Here is a 22,701-nt window from a genome sequence, read left to right as displayed (position 1 = left end):
CAGTGGGCAATATTGAGAACTGGAGTAAATACCCAATTGTTTCTTAAAATCAACAAACATATTGCCCCAGATTTTGAAGTCAGCAGCAATGGGATGGTGTTAGTTGCTGAGCTCGAGAAGAGTTGCTCTCAAGGTTTTAGCGGGCTCCAGAGCACAGGCTTCCCCTTTTCCGCTGCCAATTTGAATTTGGTGTCTTCTAAAGCGCATCCATTGACCAACCAAATCGAATAATTCTCATTGATGATAAAGCTGGAAGTTTAAAAAACAAAATACAAATTACATTTATAGCTTTGTACAGAAAGATAATCAAAGATTGAAACATATAGATGGGATTAAGGGAGAAGCTTTAAAAACAAACCATCTTTATTTTTAAAAATAAAATCTGCAATAATTAATTTGCTTCTCGAGTGGCGCAGTGATTAGCACTGCCTCATGCCGCCGAGGGCCCGGGATCGATCCCGGCCCCAGGTCACTATCCGTGTGGCGTTTGCACATTCTCCCCGTGTCTGCTTGGGTCTCACCCACACAACCCAAAGATGTGCAGGGTAGTTGGATTGGCCACACTAAATTGCCCCTTAATTGGAAAAAAAGAATTGGGTACTCTAAATTTATTATTTTTTTAATTAATTTTCTTCTTGGCGAATGACATGTATAAAATTAATTTTTCAGAACCAGGGACATTCCTCAATTAATTAGTTTGCCATTTAATCCCAGTTACACCTTATTGAACAACGTTTAAGTTTTTTATTGCGAGACTGGTAGGTGATTAGTCTAAGCTCACAGTTTATTGCCAGGGCTGGAAAATTGCAGTTATGAGGAAGGATTGAGTAGACGAGGATTGTTTTCCTTAGAACAGAGAAGGCTGACTTCCGGCGGCGATCACGAACGAAGCGGCCGCAGCAAAGACGCTTCTGCACGGCCACAAAATCACGGCTTTTTTGGGAGGGTTTTCCCGGGGAATTTTCAACAAAAAAAAAAATTCTTTAGGCCCCGCGAATTTGGCCCTGTCCAGGCGCCAAAGCTCCGATCCACGGAGCTGGAGAGGGAGAGAAAAAAAAAGGAGAGACTGGTCCCGGTGAGCTGCATGTGGAGGAGGAGTGGGGATCGCTCCGAAACAGCCTGAAAGTCAGAGCACGGAGAGGCTCACAAGAACAAAACAAGAATTTTAAAATTCAACCTTGTTCCTCCCCTGCAAAGTTTTTTAAACAAAGAAAAACTTTTTTAAAGGGAAAAAAAAAACTTTAAAAAAAAAAAAAAATCCCTTTTTATAAAAAGAAAGTTTTTAAAAGGGTAAAAAAAGGGTTTTTTTTTTCTTTGGGGGAAACAAAAAAAAAGAATTTATTTTTCGCACCAAAACCCAGGAAAAAACGCGACAGGCACAGACCGAAATATGCCTCGAAATAATAAATTGAGGGGACGGCGAGATGTAAGAAGGAACAGCAGCGAAGGCGAAGGAAAAAAGCAGGAGCTGCGGCCGCGCAGGCAGACGACCCCACGGGGCGAGGCGGAGGATCAGGCGAATCAGGAAGCGGAAAAGTTGGCGAGCCAAGCAGCGGAGCAGGAACAGGACGCGGCGACCATCCCCGCCCCCCCCCCCCCCCCCCCCCCCCCACACACACACACACAGGGGGAGGAATGGAGAAGTGTGCTGAAAACGGAAATAAACGCCATAAAGGAGGAGATAAAAACGGAGATAAACGCCATGAGGGAGGCACTCAGGACGGAGCTCCACACAATGAAGGAGATGCTGGCGGAGACAACAGAAAAAATGCAGTGAACCATCAACGGCCTGGAAAGGAAGGTGGAGGTGCAGGAGAAAACTATTCAGGAGTTGGGGAGGGCCACCTCGGACCAGAGCGACAGGATGGTAACTCAGGAAACCAAGGTGAAAAGGCTGGTTACGACCCAGGGGAGCCTAAAAGGGAAAGTGGAGAACCAGGAAAATAGGTCCAGACGGCAGAATGTTAAAATAGTGCGTCTGCCAGAGCGGATGCAGGGCAGAGATCCAACAGGCTACGTCACCCAAATGCTGGGCAAGCTAGTGGGAAGGGAGAAGTTTCCAAACCCCCCCCAGAAATCGACAGGGCGCACAGGTCGCTCCGACCCAGGCCCAAAGCCGGGGAGCAGCCCAGAGCGATTATCGTGAAGCTGCACAGGTTCCAAGACAGGGAAAAAATCCTAAAGTGGGCCCGGCAGACGAAAGTGAGCACGTGGGAAGGGAAGATCATAAGGGTGTACCAGGACATTAGAACATAGAACATAGAACAATACAGCGCAGTACAGGCCCTTCGGCCCACGATGTTGCACCAAAACAAAAGCCATCTAACCTACACTATACCATTATCATCCATATGTTTATCCAATAAACTTTTAAATGCTCTCAATGTTGGCGAGTTCACTACTGTAGCAGGTAGGGCATTCCACGGCCTCACTACTCTTTGCGTAAAGAACCTACCCCTGACCTCTGTCCTATATCTATTACCCCTCAGTTTAAGGCTATGTCCCCTCGTGCTAGCCATTTCCATCCGCGGGAGAAGGCTCTCACTGTCCACCCTATCTATCCCTCTGATCATTTTGTATGCCTCTATTAAGTCTTCTCTTAACCTTCTTCTCTCTAACGAAAACAACCTCAAGTCCATCAGCCTTTCCTCATAAGATTTTCCCTCCATACCAGGCAACATCCTGGTAAATCTCCTCTGCACCCGTTCCAAAGCCTCCACGTCCTTCCTATAATGCGGTGACCAGAACTGTACGCAATACTCCAAATGCGGCCGTACCAGAGTTCTGTACAGCTGCAACATGACCTCCTGACTCCGGAACTCAATCCCTCTACCAATAAAGGCCAACACTCCATAGGCCTTCTTCACCACCCTGGGTGACAACTTTCAGGGATCTATGTACATGGACACCTAGATCCCTCTGCTCATCCACACTTTCAAGAACTTTTCCATTAACCAAATATTCCACATTCCTGTTTTTCCTTCCAAAGTGAATCACCTCACACTTCTCTACATTAAACTCCATTTGCCACCTCTCAGCCCAGCACTGCAGCTTATCTATATCCCTCTGTAACCTGCTACTTCCTTCCACACTATCGACAACACCACCGACTTTAGTATCGTCTGCAAATTTACTCACCCACACTTCTGCGCCTTCCTCTAGGTCATTGATAAAAATGACAAACAGCAACGGCCCCAGAACAGATCCTTGTGGTACTCCACTTGTGACAGAACTCCATTCTGAACATTTCCCATCAACCACCACCCTCTGTCTTCTTTCAGCTAGCCAATTTCTGATCCACATCTCTAAATCACCCTCAATCCCCAGCCTCCGTATTTTCTGCAATAGCCTACCGTGGGGAACCTTATCAAACGCTTTGCTGAAATCCATATACACCACATCAACTGCTCTACCCTCGTCTACCTGTTCAGTCACCTTCTCAAAGAACTCGATAAGGTTTGTGAGGCATGACCTACCCTTCACAAAGCCATGCTGACTATCCCTGATCATATTATTCCTATCTAGATGATTATAAATCTTGTCTCTTATAATCCCCTCCAAGACTTTACCCACTACAGACGTGAGGCTCACCGGTCTATAGTTGCCGGGGTTGTCTCTGCTCCCCTTTTTGAACAAAGGGACCACATTTGCTATCCTCCAGTCCTCTGGCACTATTCCTGTATCCAATGATGACATAAAAATCAAAGCCAATGGTCCAGCAATCTCTTCCCTTGGGGCGGACCTGGCCAAAAGAAGGGCTGAATTCAACAGGGCCAAATCAGCACGCTACAAAAGTAATGTGAAATTTGGGATGTTATTCCCGGCCAAACTCTGGGTAACATTTGAGGGGAAGGAGCTGTTTTCAACACCCCAGCGGCAGCGGAGGAGTTCGTTAGAGCGAACAAACTGGGGGAGGGACAGCCACAATGGCCATCATGAAAGCGACAGGGATGGAAACAAAAGGAAGAATCGGAACAAAGAGCAGTGGGCAGACCGCAAACAGAGACAATACGATCAGGAACTGTACACACGTGTTTGGTGTACTGTGCGGGACTGTGATGACTCGTTCCCGGGCTCGTTCCACCTCTCGATGCAATGGGGGGGAGCGAAGCAAGGTGAATGAGGGTGAAAAAGGCGGACAGGAGGGCAAGACAAGGGCTAGCAAAAGGAAGGTAAAACAGGACTAGAGCAGGGCAAGTGCTGGGAGGGGGGCCACCGTGCTAGCGAGGAGGGCTAACACAGGAGGGCAGGAAGAAAGGAGGGAAGCGGCGCGCTTCTCAGAGGAGAGGGAGTGCCTGGCACAAAGAGAAGGGGGGGCAGGGCAGAAGGGGGGGGAAGAACACGGGGGGGGGGGGGGGGGGGGGGGGAGACAGAGGAACAGGGACTAAGGGGGGGGGGAGAGGAGTCGGGGGGGAGAGCGCAGAACAAAAGAGAAGCAAAGGGAAGGGTGAGGTAGATAAGCAGCACGAACACAGTCCTCGGCAGGAATGGAGCAGTGCGAGGAACCAAGATGGTGCCACAAACATCCACTCGGGAGGGCTTCAGGACGAAGGGAGACCCTGGAGTGCAGGGGCGCAGCCACGTGGCGTACACACAGCTGGCGGCCATGGTGGCTGCCCCCTGGACAAAAGGAAACCCCAGAGCCCTGGGGCCCAATCTAGTGGTGAGAGCGGTGACTGTGGCCATTTTGTACGGCCCCCTAACGAGGGGAAACCCCGGAGGGCAGGGGCGCATCCACCAGGTAAGTTTGGGTGACCCCGTAGGACCCGGGGGATCAAACCCCCCCCCCCCCACCAGGATTGTTACCTGGAACGTAAGGGGACTCAACGGCCCGCTTAAAAGACCCAGAGTCTTCACCCACCTAAGAAGCCTGAAAGCAGACATAATCTACCTACAAGAGACGCACCTGAGGGAGAAGGACTGATGGCTGGTAAGGAAGGGCTGGGTGGGACAGACATACCACTCATGCTGCGGGACGAGAGCTAGGGGAGTAGCAATATTAATTAGTAAGAGGACGAGGTTTACGGAAACCAAGACAGTTACGGACCCAGGGGGATGGTACGTCATGGTCAGCGGTGTCCTGGAAGGGGCACCGGTCGTACTGGTAAATGTGTACACTCCCAACTGGGACGACACAGAATTCATAAAGAAGACCATGGCAGAAATCCCCGACCTTAACACACATCGACTGATCATGGGTGGGCGACTTCAACTGTGTACAGGATCCACTGACCGACCAATCAAACCCCAGAGCAGGGAAAAAGACTGGCATGGCTAGGGAACTAGGAGCATTTGTGGAGCAGATGGGGGCGATGGACCCATGGAGGTTCCTGCACCCGGGAGGGAAGGAATTTTCATACTTCCCACATGTACAAAAGGTATACACCCGTATCGACTTCTTTGCAGTGGGGAAATCGGTGCTTCCAGGGATCATGGGAACAGAGTACTCCGCGATCGTTATCTCTGACCACGCTCCACACTATATGGATGTGAGGTTGGAGACAGGCCATGCCCAGCGCCCCACATGGAGGCTGGACACGGACCTCCTGGCCGACAAGGCCTTCTGTCAGAAAACATCGCGGGCCATAGGCGACTACGTGAGTAACAACCAAAAAGGGGAGGTCTCGCCCACCTCGTTCTGGGAGGCACTGAAGGCCGTGATTAGAGGAGAGATCATAGCCTACAAGGCAAGCAGAGATAGGGAGGAGAGGGTGGCCAGGCAACAACTGGTGGACTCCATCCTGGAAGTCGACAGAAAATACTCCGAGGCCCCGACCGTAGGGCTGCTGGCTGAGAGGAAAAAGCTGCAAATGGACTTTAACCTACTTTCCACTAGGAAAGCAATGTACCAACTCCGTCAGACACGGGGGACCTTCTACGAACACGGAGACAAGGCTGGCCGCCTATTGACTCACCAGCTGAGAAAGCAGGCAGCCACAAGGGAAATAGCGCAGGTAAAGGATAGCAGAGGCAGACTGGTAACAGAACCAAAGGAGGTCAATCGGGCATTTGAGACCTTCTACCGGGGACTGTACACCTCCGAGCCTCCCAACGGGGGCCCGGGGATGAAACTGTTCCTAGACGGACTGGAACTACCAGTTGTGGGGGAAGACAGATGGGCGGAGCTGGAAGCACCAATAGACGTGGGAGAAATCATGGAGAGCATCAGCTCCATGCAGACGGGGAAGGCACCGGGACCCAATGGGTTCCCAGCGGACTTCTACAAAAAATTTGCACCAGTCCTGGCCCCACACCTAAGGGACATGTTCGCGGACTCACTGGCAAGGGGCACCGTGCCCCCAACGCTAGCGCAGGTCACAATTTCACTGATACCCAAAAAAGATAAAGACCTGGCGGAATGCGGATCATACAGACTCATTTCACTGCTGAACGTGGATGCAAAACTACTCACAAAGGTCCTGGCCAAAAGGCTGGAGGGCTGTGTACCAGAGGTGGTCGCAGAGGACCAAACCGGCTTTGTTAAGGGTAGGTAGCTCACAGCGAACGTCAGGCGGCTGCTGAACGTAATAATGACCTCCTCCGGGGAGAGAACACCAGAGGTGATCGTCTCCCTGGATGCAGAAAAGGCCTTTGACAGAGTCAAATGGAAATACCTCCTCGAAGTACTGGAATGGTTTGGGCTAGGAGCGGGGTTCACCGCCTGGGTGAGGCTCCTGTACAACGCTCCCAAAGTGAGCGTCTAAACTACACCACCAGCTCTAAATACTTCCAGCTGCAGAGAGGAACAAGACAGGGCTGCCCCCTGTCCCCACTCTTGTTCGCGCTAGCTATCGAACCACTGGCGATAGCCCTGCAGGACGCAAAAAGCTGGAAGGGAATCCAGAGAGGCGACAGAGAGCACAGAGTCTCACTCTATGCAGATGACCTGCTCCTCTATGTCTCAAAGCCACAGGAGGGACTGAAGGCAATACTGCAAATGCTGAAAGAGTTTGGACAAAAGCGAGGCATTCCCAGTGAACCCAAACGGGGGAGGGACAGAGCTGGAGGGGCTCCCGTTCAAAACAGCCCAGAACAGATTCCGCTACCTGGGGATCCAGATAGCCAGAGACTGGACACAGATCCACAAGTGGAACCTGACCAGCCTGGTGGAGGAAGTAAGAAGAGACCTTCAAAGGTGGGGCTCACTCCCACTCTCCCTGGCGGGGAGAGTGCAGATGATCAAGATGAACGTACTGCCAAGGTTCCTCTTCCTGTTTAGATCCATTCTGATCTTCATCCCCAAGGCCTTTTTCCAAAACGTAGACAGCCTAATCATGGCGTTTGTGTGGGGGGGGTAAGAACCCGAGAATTCCCAAACCGACACTGCAAAGAAGGAAAATCAAAGGGGGCTTGGCCTTACCAAACCTACAACACTACCACTGGGCAGCAACGGCAGAAAGAGTGAGGGGATGGGTACAAGAACCTGACACAGATTGGGTACAAATGGAGGAGGCATCCTGTAAAAGAACGACCCTCCGGGCCCTGGCTACAGCAGCACTCCCATCCCCCTCAACAAGATACACAACGAGCCCAATGGTAGCGGCCACGCTGAGAACATGGACCCAGCTCAGACACACTTCAGGATAACCAAAATGACCCCCATGGGCCCCATCTGCGGCAATCACAGATTCCCCCCAGCCATGCTAGATACCACCTTCAAAAGATGGAGGCGGGACGGGGGCACATTGACGTTCGGGGACTTCTACGTAGGGCACAGACTGGCGACACTAGACGAACTGACGAGGAAGTGGAGGCTAGCAAAAGGACAGGAAATGAGACACCGCCAAACAAAACACTTCCTCCGCGAAGAGACAGTAGGGTACCCGGGGCCCCAGAAAGCACACTACTAGGGGACCTGATAGGCACCAGCAACGAGAAGTGGGGGCTATGTGGGAAAATATACGGGCAGCTACTGGACAGAGCCCGGACTCCACTGGACGAGATCAGACAAAAATGGGAGGACGAACTGGGGACAGAGGTAGGATGGGGACTCTGGAGCGAAGCACTGAGCAGGTTGAACTCCACCTCCTCCTGCGCAAGGCCAAGCCTAATGCAGCTCAAAGTGGTGCACAGAGCGCACCTGACCAGAACCCGAATGAGCAGGTTCTTCTCCGAGGTGGAGGACAAATGTGAGCGGAGCCAGAGCGGCCTGGCCAACCACACCCACATGTTTTGTGCTTGCCCCAAGCTTGCTGGGTTCTGGACAGCCTTCTCCAAGGCAATGTCCAAGGTTGTGGGGGTGAGGGCGAAGCCATGCCCAATAGTGGCAATCTTCGGGGTATCGGAGCAGCCAGAGTTACACATGGGGAAGGGGGCCAACGCCCTAGCTTTCACTTCCCTATTCGCACGCCAGAGAATCCTGCTTGGCTGGCGATCGGCAGGACCGCCCAAAGCTGCAGACTGGCTCGCTGACCTCTCGGAATTTCTCCACCTGGAGAAGATTAAGTACGCCATCCGAGGGTCAGAGGAAGGCCTCCTGGATACTTGGGGGCAGTTTGTCGGTCTGTTCCAAAACCTGTTCGAGGCCAACAATGAGGAGTAACCTCATAAGATTTTTTTTTAAAATAAAAACACCAAGATCGATGAGTTACCAAAAGACTGCGCAACCCGGGGGGGGGGGGGGGGGGAGGGCAGGCAGGGAAACCAGGAGAGATGATTCCACTCTGTCCGGAAAATAAAAGAAAAGCACAGCCGGGGGAGGGGGGTGTGAACGGGTAAGGGGGAGGAACCATAGACTGATCCAGAGGGCAATGAAAGGCACGTAGGGTTAGTTAAAGGAAGGACAAACTAAACCTCTGTATAATAAAGGAAATTAGCACAGGTGAGAAAAATGTGATGTGTATATTATACAACTGTTTATAAATATGAGAAATACCAATAAAAAGATTTTTTTTTTTAATTATCCGTTTCCTGAGGACGACATTCTATCAAAAAAAAAAGAACAGAGCAGGCTGAGAGGTGATTAGATTGAGATGTGCAAAATTATGAGGGGCTGGAGAGAATAGACAGGAAAGAATTATTTGCCCCAGCGAGGAGATCAATTACCAGTGGGCACAGATTTAAGGTGAATGCTGGAAGGATCACACACTTGAAATGCTGTAACTTACAAGTGCCGGAAGGTGGGATTAGAATGAGCAGCTGCTTTTTTCAGCCGGCACAGACACGGTGGGCTGAATGGCTTTGTTCTGTGCTGTAACTTTTCTATGGTTTCTTAACAAGTGATTTCTGTAGTGATCCAATTGGCAAAGGCTGCAACATTGCAGGGACAAGATATCACTGACAACTTCCAGGTTTCTGCATTTTAGCTGCATTATTACATCAAATTCAGGGCCACACTATATCAGTTATTGGATGAATGAATAAAACACACCTACCATGCACTGCAGCAACACTCCTGTGACCAAACTATGTGGCCACACTATCCCAGCTTACAACACTGAACCCTTAAAACTCAGGCCACTGTAATGTTCACCCTCCTACCCGTTGTACCCCAGAAGTCGCTCTGACCATTGTGAGCTTTTTACTTTACCTGCGCACCAGAATCTTGCACATAGAATAACGGATACCTGGAGATCAGCCTGAAATTTACATGTGGGGGTAATGTTGTTTATATTTACTTCAACATCTTCCCAGTAGTGAACTATAGTCCGAAATCTAATTGAAACATTCAGGTGTTTAATTCTGTCACAAACAATCTGTTCTTAAATTATTTTCTGATGCAAAGTCATCAACCTGAAGCATTAACAGTTTCTCTCTCCACAGATGGTGCCTATTTTGAGCTGTTTGTATCTCTATTAACTTTAACCATACGTGGATGGTACAACAACAAGGGCGCCACATTACAATCCAACCACTCTGAGTCAGAGGGATAACACATGGTGATGTTCAGTGAGGGAGAATCTCAATCTTCAAAGCAATAGATTGAACACAAATTGGCCAATGTGTAATTTCCTGAATGTGTGTTCCCAGGACGGAGCCTTGTTCATCAGGCGCACGTACCAGACAGTCTAGGGCTCATTCCTCGCAATTTTCTGTCGATTAACTTTAAAGCATGGGGACCACAACTGTGGTTTCCGTTAAACCGCCATGGAGGGCTGAGGCTCCATCCTGGAAACAAACATTCCCAATATTGTCAACAGAGTGTAAATATGACACATGATTAGAAAACTTGTGTCAGTCTGTTGCTTTCTTTCATTCATGTAGGATCAGATTTGAATGGGGAGGCACAATATTAATGAACAGTGTTCAGGACAACATAAACAGGCTGACAGAGTCATACAGCTTATAACAACCTGTAAATTCCTGTCAGCTAGAAATGAACGCTTGTCAACTGAATTACAACCTGCCAACTGCTCATTCTTGTCCCCGGGTGTTCTAGAGTAGATGAAATAGTTTGTGCAACTGTACAGTTCTCAGTCTGTGGAAAGTCAGATCTTATAATATGAAAGTTTCAGACTTGGTTCAGAAACAGTGAGGGCAGCACAGTGGTGAGCACTGCTGCCTCACACCACCAGGGACCCGGATTCAATTCCAGCCTTGGGTAACTGTCTGAGTGGAGTTCCCACATTCTTCCTGTGTGTTCCAGTTTCCGCTTTCAGTCCAAAGATGTGCAGGTTAAGTGGATTGGCCATGCTAAATTTTCCCTTGGAGTCTAAAACATTTAGGTGGGGGTAAGGGGCTAGGGTGTTGGCGTGGGCCTAGGTAGGGTGCTCTTTCAGAGGGTTGGTGCAGACTCAATGGGCCGAATGGCCTCCTTATGCACTTTAGGGAATTCTATGATTCCTGCAGTAACTAACTAATGTCTTTATTGTTGCAAGGTACCCCTGTGAACAGTTGTCACCTTCCAAGGAAGTCGAGTTTATGTCTAACTAGCAGGAAAGCTAACTCAATTGAATGGAAATCCCCGAGGAGGTCCTGGCCTTGATATTTTCCTACTTGTCGGTGTGTGAGAGACACTCGGCCGCACAGGTTTGCAGAAGATGGGCAGACGCTGTCGTCTCTCCTGCTGTGTGGTATTACACTGTAGTGAGGTGAGTCGTCATTCTGCGGGATTTTTCTGCACAGGTTTGTCAAAAGCATTTAATACTATCTTTTTGCAGATTACCCTTTAAATACTGAATATGGAGTTTTACAACATACTCATCACTGAACAAATAAAACCTTTATTTTGGTTTTGAATGTTCAATTCAATTTGAAGCCTTGCTGGGGCAAGAATCGTATGGGCTGGTAGTTAGTGAACCTCCTTGTCCCACTCCATGTTTTTTCAACTTGGTTATATGTAGTGTTTTCCTTTCAACAGATACAAAATATAAAGATGTGATTATACAGCACAGAAGGTAGCCATTCAGCCCAACCTATCCGTGCCAACTCTTGGAGAGAGCTATTCAATTAGTCCCATTCCCCTTTTACCCCATTGTCCTGCATTCGTTTTCCCAAGTAAATAGCCCACTCACCTTTACAAGCTACTATTGAATCTCCCTCCACGGGACTTCCAGTGCGGCCATGGAGTGAGTGGTCGCATATTGGCAGCTCCCGTTCATGGTGGTCATTTGGTGGCCTTTACGACGGTATGTTGCAGGAATTTTGTAGGAAAAAGGTGCAGAAGTGAGAACAAAAGAGAGTGACCCCTAGTTTATGGAGCTGCGGACCAGAAGTGCCCGGAATAAAGCGGACCAGTTGGTTGAGGCGAGTGAGGAACGGACAACGCACGCGGAGATGGCGGATGGGCAGGGTCTGGGCCTGCCGGCTCAGTGGTCGATGGACCAGTTGGTGAGCTTCCTGAATGTGGAGTTCACCCAACAGCAGTAGGAAAGTTCAGAGGACCTGGCCCGGGCAGTGGACGCAATCAAGGTAGTGGTTGACCACGTGGAGACGAGACTGGCAGCCCAAGGACAGGCAATCCCGAGGTTGGAGGAGCGGGCGGGGGAGCATGAGGAACAGTCCACCTCGATGGCAGAGATTGGGTTGATGCGTGACCAACAGAAACGACTGCTGGAGAAAGTGGAGGACCTAGAGAGCCGTTCTCGGAGGCAGAACATCCGGATTGTGGGTCTGCCGGAGGAATCAAAGGATCAGATGCAGGTGTGTATGTCAGGAAGATGATGGAGAAGCTGCTTGGGGAATGTGCGTTTGACCGGCCGTTGGGGTGGATCGGGCCCACAGGACACTGATGCGCAAACCCCGGGGGGTGGGGGGGGGGGGGGGGGGTGAGCCACCGAGGGCGATGGTGGTACGATTGCATCAGTTCCTGGACAAGAAACGCATCATGAGGTGGGCCAGGCAGACGAGGCGATGCATTTGGGAAGGGGTTGAGATTTGGGTGTACCAAGACCTGGGAGCAGAGCTCGCGAAGAGGAGGGCGAGCTTTAATAAGGTCAAGTCAGCCCTGTACAAGAAGGGTGTTAAATTTGGTTTCCTGTACCTGGCTCGCCTATGGGCGACCTATGGGAGCCGGGAGCTGTACTTTGGCTCGGCGGAGGAAGCAGCGGACTTCATGAAGGAGAATGGACTGGCAGGGGAAGGAGGGCCTTGAACTTTGATTGAGGAGAACTGAACTGTACTGTGAAAAACTTTTGGGTTTCTTTTTTTTATGTTTTTCGGTTCTGTTTGGGGCTAGGCTGGTTTACAGTGCTTGTTAAGGGACGAGGGGTGGGTCTCTGTGTTCGGACTTTGGAAGGGATTGTTTGTTTTTACTTCCTGCCTTTGTTTTGACTGTTTGCACTAAGAACGGGGGTAGGTGAATCAGTGGGGGGTAGGATGCTAGGTGCCATGGGCGGGGCTGCCAGGCTAGCTGGGTGTGCTAGTTCATGGAAGCAAAGTGGGGGGTGAGCTGAAGATCGATGTGGGGGTGCCGAGTGGGGGGTTATACTGCTAACAGGGAGGGGACTTTCAAAGTCGAGGAGGAGGAGGGTTGATGACGGTAGTTACCCAAGGGCGGGCCAGGGGAGGTGTGGGGCATGGGCCACAGACTGGCCTAGAAGAGGTTATGATTGATGGGGAGGGGAGTGGGGTTCCCCCCGACCAGGCAGGTAACGTGGAAAGTTCGGGGACTGAATGGGCCAGTCAAAAGGGCCTGTGTGTTTGTGCAATTGAGGCAACTGAAGGCGGACATTGCTATGTTACAGGAGACACATCTGATGGTGGGGGATCAGATTAGGTTAAGGAAGGGATGGGTTGGACAGGTATTCCATTCGGGGTTAGACTTGAAAACGGGTGGCGGCACTCTTGGTTAATAAGCGGGTGGCATTTGAGATGGGGAATATAGTAGCAGACCCGGGGGGGGGTAGATATGTTGTGATTAGTGGGAAGCTGAAGGGAATGGCCGTGGTGTTGGTAAATATATGTGCCCCGAACTGGGATAACGTTGAGTTTGTTAGACGGGTACTGGGGAAGATCCCAGACCTAGATTCACATCGACTGATTATGGGGGGGCAATTTCAATACGATCCTGGATCCAAGATTGGACCGGTCGAGCTCTAGGTCTGGGAAGGTATCAGCTATGGCAAAGGAGCTCTGGGGGTTCATGGAGCGCATGGGGAGGTCGATCCGTGGAGGTTTGGGAGACCGAGGGGTAAGGAGTTTTCGTTCTACTCCCATGTGCATAAGGTGTATTCCCGGATAGACCTTTTTGTTATGGAAAAGACGTTGCTGGCTGAGGTGGTGGATGCTGAATATTCAGCAATAGTGGTGGACTTGCAAGTTGGCAAAGGGGAGGCTCAGCGCCCGCAATGGAGGTTGGATGTGAAATGAAATGAAATGAAAATCACTTATTGTCACAAGTAGGCTTCAAATGAAGTTACTGTGAAAAGCCCCTAGTCGCCAAATTCCGGCGCCTGTTCCGGGAGGCTGGTACGGGAATTGAACCGTGCTGCTGGCCTCCCTTGGTCTGCTTTAAAAGCCAGCTAATTGTGCCAAACCAGCCCCTGTTTGGCAGGAGCTGTTAGCGGTGGAGGAGGTGAGTGAGCGGGTGAGGGAGGCCGTTCGGGGACATATAAGAATCAATGATACGGGTGAGGTTTCGGCGGGGGTGGTTTGGGAGGCATTGTAGGCGGTGATTAGGGGGGAATTCATCTCAATTTGGGCCCATAATAATAATATAATCTTTTATTGGCACAAGCATGCTTACATAAACACTGCAATGAAGTTACTGTGAAAAGCCCCTAGTCGCCACATTCCGGCGAGAATGTTGGGAGAATATTGGCGGCATTTATGAAAGAAATGGGAGGGGCGGATCCATGGTGATTTTTGTACCTGGTGGGATGGAATTCTCCTTTCTAAGCTGTTGTGCAAGGTCTACTCTCAGATCGATTTTTTTATAATGGAGTGGTCGTAGTTGCCGGGGGTGAGGAAAGTGGAGTAATAATAATAATCTTTTTATTGTCACAAGTACACTTACATTAACACTGCAATGAAGTTACTGTGAAAAGCCCCTAGTCGCCACATTCCAGCGCCTGTTCGGGTACACAGAGGAAGAATTCAGAATTCTCAGCTGGTAGGGAATTGAACCCGCGCTGCTGGCCTTGTTCTGCATCACACACCAGCTGTAAAGAGTAAAGGGGGCAGTGTATGAGTATGGGGAAAACACCAGCTGAGGAAACAGGAGGTGGCGAGAAAGATAGGGAAAGTGAGGGAAACAGGGGGGAAGGTGTTTCTCGATCTGGCGGGAATGATGTGTTTCGGGAGTTTCATAGTGAATTGTATAAATCGGAACCCCCAGCCGGGGAGGAGGGTATGAAGCGATTTCTGGGGGGGCTGGAGTTCCCGAGGAAAGATGAGTTAGTGGAGGAATTGAAATGAAAATGAAATGAATAAAATCTCTTATTGTCACAAGTAGGCTTCAAATGAAGTTACTGTGAAAAGCCCTTAGTCGCCACATTCCGGCTCCTTTTCGGGGAGGCTGGTACGGGAATTGAACCGTGCTGCTGGCCTGCCTTGGTCTGCTTTCAAAGCCAGCACTTTAGCCCTGTGCTAAACCAGCCCCAAATTGGGAGCCCCAATTGGGCTTAGGGGGGCTATAGACGGGTTGGGGGCCCGTCTATATGTAAAGCCCCAAGACCAGACGAAAACCCAGTTGAGGTTTATAAAATGTTTTCCGGGCTGTTGGGGCCGCTCCTGGTAAAAGCTTTTAATGAGTCAAAGGAGCTGGGAGTGCTCTCTCCAACATTATCGCAGGCATCGATTTCCCTTATTTTGAAGCGGTAAAAGATCCAGAGAGCTGTGGGTCGTATAGGCCAATCTCCCTGCTAAATGTGGATGTGAAATTGCTGGCAAACATCTTGGCCACACGTATAGAGGATTGTGTGCCAGGGGTAATAGGGGAGTACCAGACGAGATTTGCGAAGGGACGACACCTGACATCCAACATTAGGCGGCTCCTAAATGTAATAATGATGCCAGTGGAGGGGCGAGAGGTCGATGCAGAAAAGGCCTTGGATCTGGTGGAGTTGGAAGTATTTGTGGGATGTCCTGGGAAGGTTTGGGTTTGGGCAGGGATTGGTGGATTGGGTCCGGTTGCTATATCAGGCACCGGTGGCAAATATAAGGACAAACTGGGTTCGATCAGAGTATTTTAGTCTGTGCAGGGGAACAAGGCATGTGTGTCCACTCTCCCCACTACTGTTTTCCTTGGCCGTAGAGCCTTTGGCGATGGCGCTGAGAGCGGGGGATAGTGAGAGAGGGTGTGGAACACAGGGTCTCGCTCTATGCGGACGATTTGCTCCTTTATATAACAGACCCATTGGGGGTAATTGCAGGAATTATGGGGATAGTGGAGGAATTTGGTTGGTTCTCAGGTTACAAACTGAATATGGGCAAGAGTGAGGTTTTTGTGATCCAGGCAAGGAAGCAGGAGAGGAGACTGAGGGAGATGCTGTTCAAAGTAGTGGGATGGAGTTTTAGGTACCTGGGGATTCAAGTGGCAAGGGACTGGGGTCAGCTTCATAAACTAAATTTGAGCAGGTTAATTGAGCAAATGAAATGGGACTTCCGTAGGTGGGACGTGTCTCGCTGTCACTGGTGAGGAAGGTACAGACTGTGAAAATGGGGGCTTCAGGAGGTGGCAGAGGGCAGAGATTGAGAGATTTGGAGATCTCTTCATTGAGGAGAGTTTCCCGAGCTTGGAGGAGCTAGAGGAGGAGTTTGAGTTGCCGGGTGGGAATAGGTCGGTACCTGCAGGTATGGGATTTTGTTCGGCGGCAGGTCCTGAGCTTCCCTCGCCTCCCACTAAGGGGGCTACAGGATAAGGTGATGTCAAAAACAGGGGTTGGGGAGGGGGGAGGGTCTCGGAAATATATAAGGAGCTGATGGAGTGGAAAGGGGTTCCAATTGGGGAGGTGAAGAGGAAGTGGGAGGAAAAGCTGGGAGGGGAGTTGGAAGTCCAGTTATGGGAGAAGACCCCGAGGAGAGCCAACACATCCTCATCATGTTCGAGGCTTAGCCTGATCCAGTTCAAGGTGGTCCACAGGGCTCATATGACTGTGGCTCGGATGGGTAGGTTTTTTGAGGAGGTGGAGGACAGGTGTGGGCGGTGTGGGGGATGTCCTGCGAACCGTGTACATCTGTTTTGGGCGTGTCCGAGGCTGAGGGGATTTTGGCAGGAATTTTCAGATGTCATGTCGGAAGTCTTGAAAAGGAGGATGACTGAGTCCAGAGATGGCAATATTTGGAGTGTTGGAAGATCCAGGAGCCCAGGGGGGGAGAGGCTGACGTTTTGGCCTTTGCCTCCCTGGTGGCCTGGAGACAGATTTTGGTGGGATGGAGGGACTCGGAGCCTCAGGTCGGGGGTTTGGGTCAGTGACATGGCAGGGTTTCTTAGGTTAGAGAAAATTAAGTTTGCCTTAAGGGGTTCATTACAGGGATTCGCTCGGAGGTGGTGGCCATTCATTGACTTCTTCAAGGAGAATTGACCGTCAGCCGGGGGTGGGGGGGGGGGGGGGGGAGCAAGTGGAGAAAGGGGGAGGCATGGAAGTGACAAATAAGGGCAGGGAATCTAATGTACGAGTAGTTAGGGTTTAGGACTCGGGGGAGTTGGGTATGATATTGTGGGGTTTTTGCATGTGTTGGATCTCTCTGTTGTCTAAAATGTTAAAATTATAAATGCCTCAATAAAATATTTTCTAAAAAAAAATCTCCCTACCCTCGCTTTTAAGGCAGGGTCTTCCAGATCGGAACACCTATTGTAATGCTTGGGAGGTTTAGTAAAAACAGAGATTTGCCAAAATCTTCTGCCCTTAGGCTATGAAATGAAATGAAAATTGCTTATTGTCACAAGTAGGCTTCAATGAAGTTACTGTGAAAAGCCCCTAGTCGCCACATTCCGGCGCCTGTTCGGGGAGGCTGTTACGGGAATTGAACCTGCGCTGCTGGCCTGCCTTGGTCTGCTTTCAAAGCCAGCGATTTAGCCCAGTGTGCTAAACCAGCCCTGAACATAAATCAGTAGCATTTTCAGGTCCTGACTCCAGTCTAATCATCAGGTCACCAGCCCCAACCTGTTAGACCTTCCCATGGCTGCCTTTGGGCTAGCGTTGAACTAAGAACAAAAGGGCAGGTCACTGATGCTGCAGATCCAATCAGAGCCTACAGCCTTGGAAGGAATGCAGTCCCACCACCAGAGCTGATCGCTGATTCTATCAGAAGGGGAACACAAGGGCATCTCCATTTCCAAGTGCCCTTTGATGAGCTATTTACTTTACCTTTATAACCAGTAGCCATAATTGTGAGGCAAATTCCACGTCCACCTTTATTGCAAGAGAATTGGAGTGAAGTCTTGCTACAATTGTACAGGGCTTTGAAGAGACCATATCTGGAATGTTGCTTGTGGTTTTGGCCTCCATATTTAAGGAAGGATATACTTGCATCGAAGGCAGTGCAGTGAAGGTTCACATGGTTGGTCCTTCGGAGGAGAAGGCTGTCTTATAATGAGAGGCTAGGTAAATTGGACCTATACTTTCTGGAGTTTGGAAGAATGAGAAGGATTCTCATTGAAACAATCAAGATTCTGAAGGGGATTGACAGAGTCTACACTGAGAGATTGTTTCATTGGTTGGGAAATCTGGAACATCGAATAGAACCATAGAATTGCTGCACTACAGAAGGAGGCCATTTGGCCCGTCAGATCTGCACTGACCCTCTGAAAGAGCACCCTACCCAGGCCCACTCTACCTGGCTGATTCCCGTAACCCCACCTAACCGGCATATCTTTAGACTGTGGGAGGAAACTGGAGCACTCGGAGGAAACCCACGCAGACATGGTGAGAAAATGCAAACTCCCACAAACAGGCTCGGATCGAACCTGGGTCCCTGGTGCTGTCAGACAGCAGTGCTAACCACTGTGTCACAGTGCCACCCCGGGTCTCAGGATAAATGATTGATCGTTCAGGACTAAAGTGAGAAGAAATTTCTTATGGTTCTGAATCTTTGGAATTCTCTCCCCCAGAGGATTGTGGATGCTCCATGGTTAACTATATATAATACTGGATAAATAAATGTTTGGTCTCTCAGGGACTAAGGAATATAGAGAGTGGGTGAGAAAGTGGAGTTGAAGCCTTAGATCAGCCGTGATTGTATTGAAAAATTGAGCAGGCTTGATGGGAAATGTGGTCTACTCCTGCTCTTACCTCCTCTGTCCTTGTGCCAGCACAGTGGAGGGGAAACCGTTCCACAGGTTGGCTGGCAGCACTATCTGTGGTCCAGTGATATCTGCAGCTCTGGTGGGAGCGTGTTTAGTATTGGAGGCCTTGTCACTCCCCTGGTCAAGCTGCTAGTCAAGCCACCTTCAGGCACCTGCTGGGCTTGGCCTTCAGTGAGGGGGGACGTCTGTTACCAGGAATAGCCCAGCGGGTGGTTTTGGCCTCCATATTTAAGGAAGGGTATACTTGCATCGAAGGCAGTGCAGTGAAGGTTCACAAGGTTGGTCCCTCGGAGGAGAAGGCTGTCTTATAATGAGAGGCTAGGTAAATGGGACCTATACTTTTTGGAGTTTGGAAGAATGAGGAGGATTCTCATTGAAACAATCAAGATTCTGAAGGGGATTGACAGAGTCTACACTCAGAGATTGTTTCATTGGTTGGGAAATCTGGAACATCGAATAGAATGGGAAGATAATGAAGTTGATTGATTACTCCCTGCTGCCAGATGGGTAAGCTCTGCAGGTACCGACCCGCCTTTGGGAAGATCATCTGGAGGTGCACTGACTTGGAATATTCTTCCTGGCCTCACCTTGAAACCCTCCCATGGCAGGGCGAAGATTCTGCCCAAGGCACCATCCATAAAAATGCAACATACAAGCAGCTTTTCTTAGCAGCATATTTTGGGGGTAGCACAAATCTGTGCCATTTAAAAGCATTTTAAGTACTGCCAATAAAATGTGCCCTGCAGTAATCTATGTATATGTGACAGAGCTGAAAGGTTGTCTGAGTACTGTTCACATACTGGTATTGAGGCTGCAATAGACTAAAAGTAAACTCATTGTGACTTGCACCCTGTGGCTACACACTATGTATAGACAAGTTGTGACTTGGAGGTGAGAGCGCTTCTGCTGAGCCATGGCTGACACTTGGAGGTGCCCTTTAGCTCCTGCAGCAGCAAATCAAGGGCAGCATTTTTAAATGGTCCAGAATTCCTCTGCAGATTCCATTGCTCCACAATCCAGATGGTAATTTGCTGGTTTCATTGCAGCTAGCATTCAGAGTTACTGGTTTCGCCCTGTGTCTCACCCACAAGGCCCAAGTCAGCACACTCCCTGTGCCTTGGGCAATCTCACAATGAATGTGCATTTTCTTAGTCAAAATTGCATGCTGTGTGTTCACTGTGGCCTTGTCTCCGAGGCAGCATTTCTAGGTCTGGAATATATACCCTGAGATTTCCAGCCTCCTAGATGAGAAACTGACATCTTAAATACAACAGGCAGCGACGCCCTTAAAAGTTGTTGAAAAATATAGATTTTTTTTTATTGGAGGGCAGTGGTTAAAATAGATGGTATGGAGTTTGTTCCATTAAAAATGACATCGCTCAAAAAAAATTACAGGATCCCTGAAATTAACCACAAATTAAATACATGGCTGTGGGTAAAACGTGAAGTCAATCTGTTTGATGGCAATGTCACTTCAGTTCTACATGAAATTTTAAAGTAGAGCTCATATTCAGCTAAATGAAGTGATTGACAGGATCATACCTACAGGGTGTGTCCTAGGTAAAGACTACTTCCCTGATTCCACCCTGCTTTATGAAGTGTATCTGCAAAAGCAAGCACAGAATCGGTTTGGTAAATACCCAGTTTGAAGAGAGATCTGCATATTTTGAAAGGTGTAAAAATGAATACTTGCGCATTGAGCAATAAGTACGGTCAGTGAACCCAGTTTGAAATGTTGGAATAGATTCTGCACTATTTATAACTCCCATGTGTGAAATTTAAAAAGTGGACTATTTTAAAATTCTGTGGGCATAGTGCCAGGTGAACCATCAGAGAGAAGATAACAAGGTGCACAGAGCACTGAGAGAGACGAACCGTATTGGAGTCGAGATTAATTCAGAACTAGGAGGAATGAGACAGGGTATAAATACAAAACAGATTGAGACACGTTTGGAATGCATGTAAGTAATTACACTGTGCAATAAATAAGGTCAGTGATTCGGGCACAATAAATAAGGTCAGTGATTCGGGCACAGTTAGCCAAGTGGGATTATTATGTAATGGCAATAATGGAGGCCTGGCTACAGGGTATTAAAGGAAAGATAAGAAAGGCAAAAAGGTTTTGTGGGCGAGTAGCGGTATTCAAGTAAGGGATGATATATTTGAGATTCGACGACAGAATCTATTTGATTATATTTAAGGAACAGCTCTCATGCTGCTGTGTATATACTACAGATTGCCAAATAGTGGGAAAGAGATATTGGAGCAAATTTTCAGGCATTACTTCAGAGTACTGATAACGGAAGACGAGTCATCTATTTATGATTCCAGCCACGTGAGGAGGCAAGCAATGCTAGGTGGTATAGTTACGGGGAATGGAGCAGGTCAAGTGGAGCATGCCACAGTGGAGAAGCATTGGGCAGCTGTGATCACAATATCATTAGGTCAGCGTGGTTATGAAAAAGGACAAGTCATGTGAAAGTACTAAACTGAAAAAGGGCTAAGTTCACTGAATTGAAGAGGGATCTAGCCCAGGTGGATCAGGTGGTCAAACAGTAAAAGTGGGAGACCTTCAAAAAGATGATAGTTCAGATACAGACAAACTACGAAGAGAGGGGGAAGGAGGAACATTGAATTTGGAAGCCCCATGGGTGGCAAAGTAGTTATACTGCTGCCTCACAGCGCCAGGGACCTGGGTTCAATTGCTGCTTTGGGTGACTGTGTGGAATTTGTTTCCTCCGGGTGCTCTGGTTTCCTCCCACAGTCCAGAAATGTGCAGGTTAGGTCGATTGGCCATGCAAAATTACCCCTTAGTGTCCAGGGTTGTGCAGGTTAGGTGGGGTTACGGGGATAGAGCAGGGTAGGGCCTAGGTAGGGTGCTCTTTCAGAGGGCCGGTGCAGACTCGATGGGCTGAATGTCCTCCTTCTGTACTGTAAGGATTCTATGATTCTATAACTCAAGATACAATATTTAAAATGAAACAGATAACGGAGCCTTATGATAAAAGTCCAGGTCATAATATAGTAGAGAACCAAGTTGAATAAAGAAAGTACAGAGGAGAACAGATAAAGGGAATAAGGGCCAAAGGGGTGTATGAGAATAGATTAGTGGGGGATTAAAAAGCTAATCCTAACATTTGTTTTAAAGCATATAAATAGCAAAGGGATGTCAAAGGGACACGGGTGAGGATTGATTAGAGACCAAGGGATTTGCGACTTCTGGTGGCAGCCATGGAGTGAGTGGTCGCACATTTGGTGGCTCCTGCTCAAGGTGGATTTTGTTGGTCCTTCCCCACCTGTATGGGGGGCATTTTGAGTGCAAAAGGTATGTGAGTTCCCAGGGAAAGTACTACTCTGGTGAGATCTGTGTATGGATCAGAGGACGAGAAAGAGAGTGCAGCTGGAGCAGGACAGTTTTCGTGATGTGCCACCGGTTAAGATGGTGGAGGGCAAGGGGGCAACGCTGCCCACCCAGTGGTTAACAGACCACCTGGCTGAGGTGGTGGAGCCACTCAGAACTGCGATTGAGAGAGTGGGGGGAGATTAGAGTCTCAGGGCCAGGCGATTAAGAAGGTGGAGGTGATGATGAGGGAGCACGAGGAGCAGATGGCCTTGTTGGAGACGGAGTTGGGGATGGTTTTGGACAGCCAGAAGAGACAGAGAGAAATTGCAGGATCTGGAGAATCGCTCCGGGAGACAGAACGATGGGATATCTGAGGGCACCAAGGGAGTGGAGGCCGGCAAGTATGTGGCGAGGATGCTGAAGCAATTGATGGGGGAGGGAACCTTTAACCGACCCTTCAAGGTGGATCGAGCGCACAGGGCATTGAGGAGGAGGCCGCAGGTAGGCTAGCCACTGAGGGCTATGGTGATGCGGCTGCATCGTTTCTTGGACAAAGACAATATTTTGAAATGGGCGAGGCAGACCAGGAGGTGCACCTGGGAAGGGAGTGAGCTGCGGATCTATCAGGACCTGTGTGCGGACTTGGTGAAGAGCAGAACCGAGTTCAACCGGGTAAAGGCTTCCCTCTTGAGAGGGGGTGAAGTTTGAGGCTTTGTACCCGGCCCGCATG

General features: G+C 49.3%; 1 protein-coding gene across 2 annotated transcripts in view; it reads left to right on the top strand.

Moving 5' to 3' along the window:
- Positions 1 to 22,701, top strand: part of fbxl8 (F-box and leucine-rich repeat protein 8) — a 53,331-nt gene that overhangs the window by 19,657 nt on the left and 10,973 nt on the right. The window contains exon 2 of one of the 2 annotated variants that reach the window (XM_072518461.1): positions 10,818 to 11,030. The exons of the other annotated variant lie outside the window; for it this stretch is intronic. Coding sequence (XP_072374562.1) covers positions 10,894 to 11,030 — 137 coding nt within the window. The 5' untranslated portion in view covers positions 10,818 to 10,893. The remainder of the gene's footprint in view (positions 1 to 10,817; positions 11,031 to 22,701) is intronic. 2 annotated transcript variants of the gene reach the window in all.

This window comes from Scyliorhinus torazame, chromosome 10 (genome assembly GCF_047496885.1).
Source record: "Scyliorhinus torazame isolate Kashiwa2021f chromosome 10, sScyTor2.1, whole genome shotgun sequence".
NCBI lineage: Eukaryota > Metazoa > Chordata > Chondrichthyes > Carcharhiniformes > Scyliorhinidae > Scyliorhinus > Scyliorhinus torazame.
Note: the sequence above shows the minus strand (reverse complement) of the source record. Positions and strands in the feature narration are given on the sequence as shown.